The sequence below is a fragment of the Ambystoma mexicanum genome, chromosome 6p (genome assembly GCF_040938575.1).
Source record: "Ambystoma mexicanum isolate Mex_15411 chromosome 6p, UKY_AmexF1_1, whole genome shotgun sequence".
NCBI classification, from domain to species: domain Eukaryota; kingdom Metazoa; phylum Chordata; class Amphibia; order Caudata; family Ambystomatidae; genus Ambystoma; species Ambystoma mexicanum.
In genome coordinates this window covers 315,000,390-315,014,247 of record NC_090935.1, presented here as the reverse complement: position 1 = coordinate 315,014,247, position 13,858 = coordinate 315,000,390, and the positions used below count along the sequence as shown (strand labels likewise).

At 46.5% G+C, this 13,858-nt stretch overlaps 1 protein-coding gene across 1 annotated transcript in view; it reads left to right on the top strand.

Annotated features, from left to right (window-relative positions):
- Positions 1-13,858, top strand: part of CCBE1 (collagen and calcium binding EGF domains 1) — a 943,425-nt gene that overhangs the window by 672,763 nt on the left and 256,804 nt on the right. Inside the window, exon 3 of the mRNA XM_069627071.1 lies at positions 6,326-6,378. Within this exon, the coding sequence (XP_069483172.1) occupies positions 6,326-6,378 (53 nt within the window). The remainder of the gene's footprint in view (positions 1-6,325; positions 6,379-13,858) is intronic.

Below are 13,858 nucleotides of genomic sequence, written 5' to 3'. Positions count from 1 at the left end.
TGGTGAGAAGTACGGCATCGCGAACCAACCGTAAACGGCCCTACTGAGTGCCTGTACACCGCTCCCTGGCCACATTGTACAACTCCCCGTAGGTGCAATGAAGCCACACAATGCAACCAGTGAAATGTACAAGTCATCCATGCCTGCCAACGAACAAATGAATCTCAAGAGGGGCCAATGGAAGCTGCAGGGCACAGATGGCACGAATACAGAAGCCACACAAATGGACATGACCTCAGTCTCCCTCCAAGAAACGCACGCAAACACAGGCACCTGTGACCAGCCATATTCTGATAATCACATCATACCACCAATCCAACTGGCTGACCGGCATCTGTTACACAAAAGCCATTCCCCCGCCCCTGAGCATCACATCATCAAAACAGTCACATTGGCAGCCCACATCCCTGACCTCACTGGGCTTCGTAGGCAAACGCGCCCAGCACAGTACCACGCAACTATACTCCGAAGCTGGAACCCAATGCAGATCTCCTCACAATACATCGCTCCCCAAATAGGAATATGACACATCACCTGCAAAGAAGAACGCTACACGGTTCATATCAGAATAGGAATTTAATGCACAACAAATTCACCAAGCCCATACAGCCATCAGGCCATGAACTCCAAAATACATTTCACCATTGTGGCCTGCATCCGCAATAAATGACCAGCTACTTCTTGTGTGACGCCCTGTACCCTCATGGCACACAGGGGCTACATTCTCGTACGAAAAGGCAACATGGAAGCGCCTCGACCCGCAGGGCCGTCCCAATAGGGAGGCACTAGTCCAGCTGAAAGGCCGAAATGTTGCTCCTAGCCACTAGTACTGCGTAAGGGCATGTGGCCCATTGGCGATCGTCCCATAAGATCGTAATGCTGCTCCACTGATTAACACGAAGCAGCAGGTGTCGGGAGTAAAATCCATCTGCAGGAGTGGCATACAGATGGCAGTGGCAAAAGGGGAGGAGATACCTGTCACCCAAACGAAATAAAAAAGAATAGAATGGCCATCAGAACTACATTTGAATAACTTACTTCAATGATCACACCAAATCCACAGCCATATGCATGCTAGCCCACTCCAAAGGATCATCACCAACCAAAAACCACTAGCGAATCATAACTATCTATATCGAGGTGAAAACACTATCACAAACGCCTGCTTCCATACTCACATGACATGTGAAAATTCCATTGAGTCTGTGCGTAATGCAGCCTGCAAAATCCACTGTTCCCCCAGCCCGTAATTCCAGTGTTGTGAAGCAACATGTAATTGGGAACGTCCGGCCTTATCGCCCACTTCGCTATTGCGCATCCCATACTATTCATATCAATCATTGCATCCTCGCCATGGCCCCCGTCCCAAGGACATTGAACAATAGAACGTTATATTCGCAGTCAGACCTGTGGGCATCTCCTCGCCGCTAGCTGAAAACCGAAAGCGCCGTCCTTCGAATTCCTCATTTGCAACATCACGTCGAAAAGGCATCTGTGGCCGCTTGAAATCACAAATTAATCCATCTAGTGCGGCTGTGTGTGAAAATGGCAACTGCCTTCACTCACAAATGGGACGCCCCGCCCGTCGGTGAACCTCGGTGCAGTGTTGCATGAGGGTCCACCGTTACTCGAGTACTACGTTCCACTGACCCTTCACAAGTCTGTTCGCGACTGCAAAGATAGTATGTGAAACAATGGGACCAAAGCAGAATGAACATATCAACCAATGCTACACTGCCATCGGGTACAAATACGTGATTGTAATGGCAAGATGCCATTCGTCGAATTGCAGCGTTGTGTGCGGGACGTGCTCGCCCAAAGGGGAGAGCAGCTTGCACAGGTGGAATGAATCACCACAGGTGGAGGCCATACAGCCTGGAAACACATTAATTGCACACCCAACCCCCTCCCACAACCACACCCACTCCGAAATGCTACCGGCAGGACTAGCCATGTTGGCCCTGGGGGACCTGATAGCACTGCAAGTACTCCAACTTCAAGAAGAAGACGAACACCGACTACAACCGGCCGCACGGAGGAGACGCAGGAGGAGGAGGAGGAGGAGGGCAAGGCAGGGCCAGCAAGGGCCGCCAGCACAGCCACTACCACCACGCAGGCAGCCCGCTATCCCACGCCTCCGAGCACATCCGTTCAACCTCACTGATGAGCAGATCCACACCCTCTACCGTTTGGACCGGGACACCATAACCGCCATTGTGGACATGACACAGGCTGACCTTGTCAGCATGATAGATAGCCCAACCGCCATCCCACCCCTACTGAAGGTGGTGTCTGTACTCCACTTCCTGGCCACAGGCACCTACCAGCACACAGTCGGACAGTTGCATGGCATTTCACAGCCACTGTTCTCATGGACACTATTGCAAGTGCTCGATGCCCTCCTGCTGCACGCAGACGACTACATCTCTCTACCACGCTCGGAGCAGGAAATTATGAACGCAAAAGTGGGATTCCATGCACTTGGTGGCATACCGGGTTGCATTGGTGCCATCGACTGCACCCATGTGGAATTGGTTGTCCCACATGCCATGGAGGCCCAGTACCGCAACCGAAAACAATTTCATTCCCTGAATGTACAAATGGTGTGTGACTCCAACAGGATCATTACACATTGTTGTGCCCGATTCCCAGGATCAACCCATGATTCTATGGTCTTGAGGAACTCTACTATACCACGCTACATGGAGCGACACGCAGGGAACAGATCCTGGCTACTGGGTGAGTCTCATTTCAAGCATGATAGTGTGGGGTATGTGATGCGGCAATGACCTGGCAGGAAGGGGGTGGTGCGTACGTAGCAATGGCATTCCTCAAAATACCTTCATTGTCCACATACAGGTGATGCCGAGTATCCACTGAAGAGATGGCTCCTTACACCAGTCCGCAACCCACGGGACCAGCATGAGGAGGACTACAACCATGCCCACTCACGTACCCGTGTAGTCATTGAACAGGCATTCGGCCTACTGAAGACTCGTTTCCGCTGCCTCAGCAGGTCTGGCGGGGCACTCCTGTACCGACATGAGAAGGTTGCAAAGATGGTCATGGCATGTGTCATGCTACACAACATGTGCGTACATAGAAATGTGCCCATGCCCCCTGACGCAGAACTGCAAGCACCTGAAGATGGTCATGATGAGGGTGGGGATGTGGCAGCACCTCAAGGAGTCTGCGAGGCACAGGAGGGCCGTGACATTCGTCAGCATATCATAGATGCATGCTTCTAGCACTCACGCCTGGTGGCTGATACATGGACACGGGACTTGTGGCACTGTGTGTGTCTGGAACATGCACAATATGGACTGTACGCCTATAATGGCCTCGTACACAAAGATCAATGTCCACGCATCTCATTGTATGATCGTGCATTGTTCATGGCATATGTGATATCATGTTAAACACCCTATCGACCCGCCACCCAAGTAAGCCCAACACACCCCCTCCACCCTCCTACCTCCCCCCCGAACACCAGTGTCCAAAGATGCTCATTGTCAGTGGGCAGTCGCTATTGCAAGCCCCCTCTCCGGGTATCAGGGGCACCCCTGCCTGTGGAGCGCAGGTTCCTCCCAGATCTACGTTGGGGGCTGCCCTGGACGGAACTTGCAACGGATGATGTCTCTGCCTGCTCACGTCCATGCATGTCCCTAAGGGTTTGTGAGAGCTCAGTGAGCACTCGGCGCACAGCGGCAAGTTCAGCACATACGTCTTTGGACGTTGCATGCAGTTCCCCCCTCAGGCTCTCGGTGCTTCTCTCCATTTGTACTCTCAGGCTCTCGGTGCTTCTCTCCATTTGTGCCCTTAGTGTCTCTGTACTTCTCTCCATTTCTGCCCTAAGTGTCTCAGTTGATGTTTCTATGGCTGCCTTACTACCCCCACATTCATCAGCATGGTCCTTGAGGAGCGTGGCCAGTTGCTGCTGTTGCACGATCACCTGGTCGAGGGACTGTTGCCTCTGCTGTGCCATGGCCATTTGCGGTGGTGTCACAGAGGGGCTGGTCACCTCATGTTGCCTTGCCACAGGGCTTGTGGGGGATGGCCAGTCGTCGTCTTGTGGGTGCCCCTGCGTGGTATCCTCATGGTGTATGGGATGAAACAGACAGGGGGATTGAGACAGGTCATGGATGGATCTAACTTCGACATCCCCGTTTTCTGTGTCGGAGCATGCTGCCATTAATGCAGTGTCACCTATGGTGCTGCTGCCACCAGAAGCAGTGCCTACTGTGGCATCCATTGGGGGGACCTGTGGTGGTGCTGTTGTGGGCATGCTGGCTGCTGGGGTGCCTGTTGGAGTTCCCTCCTGTGTGCTGCCAATCGATTTGTGCTGCTGCCATGTCTTGATGCGTGCAGCTGAGGTGGAGGGTCTTTGGCCGTTGGTCTTGGCCCTCTTTGCAGGTGTGCTGGTAGGGGTGTCCTGGAGCTCGTCGTTTGAATCGGACCCTGTGGTGGAGTAAAGGAGGGCGAGCGTTATTAATGGGTCTGTGGAAATTGGAATGGCAATGTATCACATGCATTGGGGTGGTACCTGAGGGTGATTTGGGTTGGGGCCTTGGAGGTGGTTTCATTTGTGTGTGGAGTGAGGGTGCAGTTGTTTTGCAGCCTGCAGTTAGGGTGTGCCTGCTGCACGTGTAGAGGGTGTTTTTAGGATTTTTAATTATTTATGTATTTAATGTGACTTTTAAAGTGTGCTATCAGGCCTATGCATGTGGCCGTTCTCCTGGACATGTGTTACTGTTGCACTATGTGGACACGTGGTACTTCACATGATTGGACATTGTGGTTTTGGCATTGTTTTATTTGGGGCACCTACCTGATTCTTCGGTTGTCTGCACTCCTTTCTCCATCCCTCCGACTCCCTCTATACTCTCCATTCCAATGGTGGAGGCACAGATTTCTTCCCAGGGGGTCAACTTGATGGGTGATTCTGATCCCCCACCGGTAGCTGTGGCAATGTTGCGGTTGGCAGAAAGTATGCTACGGACGCGGATCCGCAGGTCGTCCCATCGCTTTCTGCATTGCTGTGGGTTGCGGGGTGCAGTCCCCACCGCACTTACCCGCTGTGCCACCAGGGCCCATATGGCCTTCTTGTTCGCAAGTGCCGTCCTGGTCATTTGCGTGGAGAAGACGGCGGCAGCATTCTCCTGGAGGGTCTCTGTGAGCACGGTTTGTTCCTCACGGGAGAAGTGGACCTGCCGCTTGCGGTCGCACGCTTTCTTCGCTACTTTTCCCATTGTTCTTGGTTTCACTAGGGTGGCTGACGGGTTGGGATGTGTCTCAGGGTAGTGTTTTTAATGGTTGTGTGGAAATAGTGTTTTTATAGGTGTACGGCGTGATGTTTCCCGTTCCGGGACCATGTTTTTACTTCCGTTTCCGTATATTTCCGGGCACCGTACTTTCCGGTTGCCGCTCATTGCGGTGACCGCTAAGATGGGTGGCGGAATTGCACCTAGGGCGCCGTACGGCGGCGGTGTGGGCCGTTTTGGGGTCATTTCCGCCATCGCGGACTTTGCACTTCCGCCATGGCGTGGTGCTCGTGCCCGATGGGTCGGAATGAGCCGCACTTTGCTCCGTCGTGCAATGGCGGAAACGCTATTTACGCTATGGCGGTCCGGTCGGTCGATTTCCGCAAGGGTCGTAATGAGGGCCAATGTGTATTAGATATATTGAAACATGTATCACGTCTCATCATATGTAAATAAAATATTTTTTTTTACAAAAGAATCTTTAAAAAAAGAACTTTAAATTACAAATAATTATTTCAGTATAATATTTACAATTGACTTTTTGGGAGAAGTTGGAGTTTATTATGGGTGTATGATAATGTGACGAATATTTTTTTTGTTTTTTTTACCCCTACTGTAATCTTAAAAGACTAATTATTGGTTTAATTGGTTTATTAATTAAAAAGAATTCAAAGTATGGCATATCAACATACTTTTTTGCATAATTTTGTGGTTTTATTCTAAGATTTGTAGTTCAGCGCATATTATTTTCATATTAAGAGGAGTCCCAATTGCTATAAAACAAAGAATAATTTTTAATTATCATGGTTTACACATTGTTTTTTAATCATTTTTATTATGTTTTGTGTGTTAATATTTGCTCTTTTTTAATGTGTTTGTGTATTAATTATTTTGAATACGGATTTGTTGTTCTCCCTCCTTTTTACTTTTTGCCCTCTTTACTTTCACTTGTACATTTTGGTATGGAGATATTCTTCTGTGATTTTATGATAGTATGAAATGCTGGTGTGTCATTTACAAATCCTCAAAAGAGTATCTTTATAAAATGTTCTTTTGTCTTTCAGGAAGAAATGCTGCAAAGGTTACAAGTTCGTGCTCGGACATTGTATTCCAGAAGGTGAACACAATCTTTTTCCTTGTTTCTTTTCTATACTCATTCTCATTTCCTGTCGACTTCAGTTTTGGAAAGTTGCATTGGAAGAAATCTGCAGTCTACTTTAGTAAATTAGTATATTTTATATTGTGTTTCAGTGAAATTGCTTTTTTATTACAACATGTCAATCCATAGCAAATCAAGTACGAATTAGTGGTGCTTCATGGTTTACAATCATGTCAACTTTAAGCAAGAATCGTTTTGGACGTCCAGTTGTCGACCTTGAATTTAGAGATTTCAAAATAAACGAGCCGTTTTGAGTCTCACATGCCAGGTAGGCAAAGTATGGAAACACATTCTGGTGGCATGCAGGATTATTTCTCTTTACTATGTCCATTGTAAGTCCTGCTGTTTACCTTGCTGCTACTGCTTGCGAGAGGGAGCTCTGACATAGTCCTGCAACTGAAGATGGCAGTGTGTGTGCCAGTCACCTAACCTTTGAGCAGCTAACACACCTGCCAGGATGTTTCCAGCATTTACCCAAATTATTGCAACAATTACCAAACATCTTCCAAACTATAGGAGAAATCACCCACATACATATGTCACCTCAATAACTACTTTCATTTGGGTATATGATATGATATGATAGTTTATTTATATAGCGCCTATACACTATGTGTTTCAAAGCGCTTCAAGGCAAGGGAGGGAACAAGGGAAAATACAATGACATTCCTACAGGCCATGAACAGTAAGGATGTGAAATTAACTGTCATACTCGGCCTGACGACATTTCAGATAGTGCAAGAGCTAAGACATAGACAAGGAAGGGAGGGGGAGAGTGGGAAGGAAATTGAAACAGACAGGATACTACTGTACTAGGCCTGACGACATTTCTGGTAGAGCTGGAGAAAAATAAGAGGTGAGGGGTGCAGAAAGGTAGGGGAGGAACAAAACAAGCGACTATCATACTAGGACTGATGACATTTCAGATAGTGCTCAGATATAATCCGAACTCCCCCAAAAAATGTATTCGCCCAGAATGGTGCTTTCAGTTGCAAATTAATCAGTGATAAACTACTGACATAGCACTGGAGATGATGTAACCTTATTCTATGTTAATTTTTCAAATTTCTTCAAGAACTTTCAAAGACGATGTAAACAAACAAGAGACTGGATGTCCCAAAGGGGTTTTATACAAGTGACCATTGATGTTGATCCTACATCCGAGCCATTCGACACGCACACCATATTGACTTCCATTGGTACATTTTAAAGACCATAGCCAATGCTTCTCACCAGCTGTCCTGTCTGCAGGTTGGTGCACAGTGCTGCCTGCACTCATGGATCCCGATGATGATCCCGATGATAAACGCCCTAATCAAATTGAAGTTAATTGTTTGTCCGCCTGGTGCGTTATTGTCCTAGTGCTACCAGAACCTCTTGGAGACTGATCAATGTGTTCAGTTTTATTACTGTTTCACAAGAAAATTACACATGCTTTGCCTTACAACATTTTAATTGAAGAAGCTTATTTAAATACATTGTTGACACGTGTGCAGTATTTACATGTATTTCTATATATGCATACGATAAACCTATATTTTCTATTTAACAATTCTATACATTTATTAAACACATGGAAAAGGTTTGTACTCAAAAGCAAATGTGTTTATGAAAATCAACTGTGCAAAGTAAATGTATCAATTTAGATGTATTGACTGTGTAAAGGGTATAAGGTTATAGTAATATATCAAAGAAAGATCTGAAAAGATGTAGCCCTCACTGCTATTGCCTTCCTTCCAAATGTGATCTACATAAAAGTAATACAATCAAATGATTCCTCCTTAAGGAAATGAACCATTTCAGAAGTCATAAATCAGAGAAAGGCCGGCTGAATCTATCTCACAATATAAAGCCACATGCCATCCTAAGCCTGGCACCTTTCCTCAGAGTCTGCCCTGCTCCGCTATGCACAGCACCCTTCCTCGGCACCTCCACCCAGCTGCTCCATCCCATGCCTGCGCTCTGTTCCCGAAGTCTTCCCCGTCCATCTCTAAATCCTCATCTCAACGTACCTGCTCCTCGGACCGCGGCTCCCGGTTCTTCCCTGGTAACCGCACCAGGATCAGCATTAAGGCTAGAATGAAAATGCGGGCCCAGACCATTATATGAGTGATCAAGGACCCCCTCGCCCCCCAATAGGGGTGTTATCGCTTAAGTATGTACCTTTGAGATCTGTAAGTAACAATAATCCCTGACAACTAAGGTTGAGCAAGACAGTTTGGGCAAACTTTGGGCATATAGAACTTCCCCAGAGGTTCACCTGGGGGAGTTCAAGCTCACCCAAGGGTTATGATTTTGGACCTGTAGCAGGAGGGCAGGCTACCACCTTCCCCAACATGGGCCTATGACCTGGCACACTGCCCTGCTCGGGCATGCAAGTGCCCTGAATAGCATTAGGGCTTTAAAAACCTTACATTTTCTCCAGCTGTAGTGCTGGAGATAGATCAAAAGGTTTCATACATTTTTGGGGGTACTGCGGTGTGTGTGGGTGGGGGAGAGAGGCTATGGGGAGCAGCATAATATCAAGAAGACTGGTTTGCACCTCCAGAAGTGAAATGTAGAATTGTGCAGGTCCCCGACTGTTTTGATCACTTAACCTGCCCATGAATAATGCGGGTCATAGTGAGGGGGGTTTGAGCAGGGGTGGACTAGGAACTAAAAGAGGCCCTGGAAATAATTGCTGGGGACCAAAAGAGGCCCTGGAAATAATTGCTGGGGACCAAAAGAGGCCCTGGAAATAATTTTCTAAGTGGCCCCATATGACATATGTTCAACAAGCCCAATGCTTTGCTATGAGAAAATGTGGAAATACCACACGAAAGAGGCCCAGGGTGCAGAGGCCCACCGGGAAATCTCCAGAGTACCCCATAGGCCAGTCCACCCCTCGGGTTGAGCACCAGTGCTGGCAGGGATTGCGCTACAGGCCTCCATTTAATGAGTCTAAGAAGAGAAAGGGAGAGGTTCAGAAGAAGTGCATCCAGGGTGGCTTGGAAAAAGTGAGAAAATAACACAACCGGTCAGTTGGTGACATGGACTGACCGGTAGAATAGTTAGTACCGCCAGGGGCTTCGTGTCCATTGTCACAGTAAGGCCATATTGCTGGAGGAGTTTAAGGCGCAAATGTTTGCAGTGTGGGGGTACTTCCCATTCAAATATTCCCATTTACAATTGAAATTTTACCTTTTTTAACACATAATCCGCAGAAATTCGTTTTTAAAATTGAATTGGTAGTGCTAATTTCAATATTTGTACTACTTTGTTTTTTTACTGATTAAGTTACTTTGAATGTAAATGTTTTCATTGCTTCCTTGTCTATACTTTGGGCGTTTTCATGACACAGTTTATCATAGAACCGTCTAAAGATGTAAGGGTGTTTATTTATCCAATTAAGGAGACTTAAACAGACTTACGAGGCGTGTTTACATAAGTTACCCATACACAAGTCCCATGTGATTTCTAACCTCGACATGTTTATATTTGAAATTTAACTGCCAATGTTACCTTTCAAGGATAGTGTTTTGGCAGGAAAACCACTTGTTTATACAAGCTATATGTAGAGGGCACGGTTGAGATGCTGCTACCCACTTTTGGCAATTCCTGTCCAAATGTGATGTCATTGGAACAAGAAAATAGTCATTTTATTTCGAATTAAATATAGGTTGACCAGAAAAGTAATCTTTTCAGAGCGCATAATGATTCAATGTAAACTCTTGATTGATCATCTTGACCCCACCATGCATAGGCGCGTGTCACACTTAGTCGAGCCATACAGGCAATTCGCTGTCTGCAAAACAGATGCCCAATGTCAAAACCTTGACCTATAAATTGCTTTCGTGTATTAAAACTTTATCATGTGTGCTATTATTTCCATTTACTCGTGGTGTGCTGATGCACTCACAAGGGCACTCCACCCACAGAACGTATTCACCAGCCTTTATTTCACGTCCACGCTGCACTGTCCTGTTGCTTGTAAACTGCTTTCTGTTGTGCGGATCTACGGGATTTCCTCTCAGCAATTTGCTCAAAGCTCATGTGCTTGACTTTAATGACCGCATTTTACTGCAAAAAATGTCTCCCCTTCTCCCTGCATTCCTCACCTTTCTAAATACCCAAACGCAAACCCCATCTACATTTTGCAGTGAAATGTGGTAAAATAGTTACAGGTAAATGGGCTGTGAGCAAACTGTCCTGCGAGGAAATGGAGTAATTTCCCTGATCTGCAACATGCCCCAAGACTGGAAGTAGGCTACTATGTATAGGTTTTGAAAATTAACTAAATTAACTAAAACACTAAAACATGTTGCCCATTAATATATTTTGAGACAATGGGCCTCATTACGAGGGTGGCGGTAGCTGTGCCTGTAGTAAAGGCATGGCTGCCGCCGGTATTTTATATTTTCCGGCGTCCAGAAATTGGCAATTACCGGGTCATTATGGCCTTGCCGGACCCGGTATTTTCCAATTCCTGGGCACCGGGTAAAAATCTTCCCCATTCCCATTTGAGCATCATAGGGCTCAATGGGAATGGGGAAGTCGGATGCACCGGAACCATTATGAACGGTGCCGGTGCATTCGACATGATGTGCTCGTGGGTGCCACTCTGCCCGCCAGGTCCGACCTGGCGGGAAGGATGGCACTCGCGAGCACAACTCGTAGTTTGCCGGTCCCGGACCTACGGTACCAGCAAGTTTATCGGTACCATCGTTCCCGGACAGGCAACCTTATAATCAGGCCCAATGACCCTGATTTACCAAAGCTGTTTTCAATGGGGAAACGCATTGTAAATCAGGCACGCTTACTGAGGAGATCATGATGATTCAGTGAAATCTAGGAAAACAATCATTCTGGTTTCTATCGGGTCATCCTCCTCTAAAGCGGACCACAGATTCACATAGATGACTCATACGCAACAGGACACATGCTTGCCCGAAATAGTCTATGGCCATATGGGCAGAATTAAACAGCCTGATTAAGTGCTATATGTGTTTGTCTAACAGTGCTGGATCTGACACTTAATACTCCTCAACATGCCACATGCTGTAGATGAGCGATGGATCTCTGATGAAATGCATGTTTCTAAACCTGGCTGACCTAAGGGAAGATGACGTTGTTGACATATTTTGTCTTGCTAATCCAATCTAAATCCACATTTGCTTTGAATTATGTATTGGTCTAAAAAAGGTGCATATTAAGAATTCAAAAATCACTAATCCTCTGCATGTGGCAGGACAGCCTGGCAGGGAATCACAAATAGTATCTAACATTTCACAACACAACAATGGGTGATTTCATTAAAATCAACTTTTGATGTTGCCAGTCCACTCATGTAGTATTTCTTTTTAAGATATCTTTATTAGATTTTCATCAAAATACAGATTCATCACACAGGTCTAATAAACCAAACCAACAAGCAATAACATCAGAACAATAACACTATATTTAAAAATACATATATTTTTATTGTATTTCTTAAACATCAACAATACCATGCTGTCCCCATCACTCCCCTCCCTAGCCCTCTCCCCCACTGGAGTCTCTGTCTTCAAGTTCTTGGGCGCAGCTTGTTTCTGTTTCGAGCTATGTGATCAAATCCATTGTTCTTATGTTGTGCGGGCACCACTGTTCCATGTAATCACTTTGCAGGTACTCAAGTGTCGTTCCCCAGTCTGTGGTGAACTTTTGGCAGTTCCCTTGTAGATTATATGTAATCCGTTCCAATACCTGATGGGATCAGACTCTTCGCCACCATTCCAGACTTGAGGGCGGTGTCTTTTGCTTCCATTTCTGGGCGATTGCTAGCCATGCCGCTATGAGGAGCCCCATGAAGTTCCTCTTCTGCGTGTTCGTCAGTGACTTATCTCTGGGGTTCCACATACCGCACATTCACACTTCTTCCCCCAGCCCGTCCGTTCCTTTGATCATCGCCTGTATCTGTTTTTTTACCTCTGACCAAACGTGTTGAAACTTGGGGCAGTCCCACCAGATATGTCTCCAACTCCCCTCCGTGTCACACCCTCTCTGGCATTTATTCTGTATTATGTGAAACATTGAGTGCAGTCTTTCCGGGGTGTAGTGCCATTGAACCAGTATTTTCATCCACGCCTCGCTTGAGTGGATTGCTCTAGTCCATTTTGGGATGCATTGCCATACATGTTCCCATTGGGATTTTGATATTCCTCTTCCCAGCGTTGTTTCTCATATATTGCCATTTGGTTTCTTCCCTCAGTGCATTTAGGAATTTGTATATCATTGATACCAGTTTATTTGTACTCGGTTGCATCATAATGAATGTTTCGAATGGAGTAAGATTTCTGGTTGCCGCCTGGACAATCCGCGAGGAGGACAGCCAATGGCGGAGTTGGTCATACTTGTATCTGTCTTTTTCGGTCAACTCCATGAGTTCTCGGCATTCCTAGAAGGATCTAATTTGTTGCTCTATGTACATATCTCCCACTTTCGTACAGTCTGCCTCCTCCCACTTTCTGTATGCTCCCCCTTCCACTCCCGGTGGGAACTCCAGGTTTTGGAGCATAGGCATAAAGGGCGCCGGATCTTTTGACAGAATTCCCTTTTCTGTTGACCTATTCCAGATTTCCAGCAGGGTTTTCATGACTTCGCTTATCTTCACATTTTGGTGCCTATGTTCCGCTCTGGTCCACAATATGCGGCGTAAGCTGATTCTAGCCACTGCTCTGTCCTTGGCTTCCCAAATTTTGTTGGAACCATCTGGGATCCATTCCTTCAGAACCCATAGTTGTGCATCCTCATAATATGTCTTGAAATGTGGTAATGCCATGCCTCCTGCTTCCTTTGCGTGGTGAGTAGAGAGTTTGATAGTCTTGGGGTTTTCCTCTGCCATACATATGCTGACACTGCTTTGTGGAGAGCTTTGAAGAAGGTTGGAGGGAGTTGGATGGGGAGCGCCTGGAATGCATACAACAGCCTGGGTAGGACCGTCATCGTTATCGCTGTGATTCGGCCCCACAATGAGATCGATAGAGGATGCCACCTCTTCAGGTCCTGTTTGGTCTTTTCCAGGAGGAGTGGATAGTTCTCCACGTAGAGGTCATTGATTTTGTTCATCAGGGTCACTCTGAGGTATTTGACCCCTTTCGTTGACACCCTTAGTTGTTGCTCCTCTTCTTGTTTATGTATTACTTCCCTGTTTCTGGCTAGCGTTAAGAGTTCGGATTTATGCTTGTTGATTTTTAGCCCAGATAAGGTGACACATTTCTCTATTTCTCGTATGAGGGTGGGTAGGGTCTTTACCGGATCCGATATTACCATCAGCATTTTGTCCGCGTATGCCATTACTTTGAGTTATCACTCCCATCATTATTCCTTTCATGTCTGGGGCCTCTCTGATCCGTTCCAGGAGTGGCTCCAAGAACATTGTGTATAAAAGTGGTGAGAGGGGACATCCCTGTTTGGTACCTCT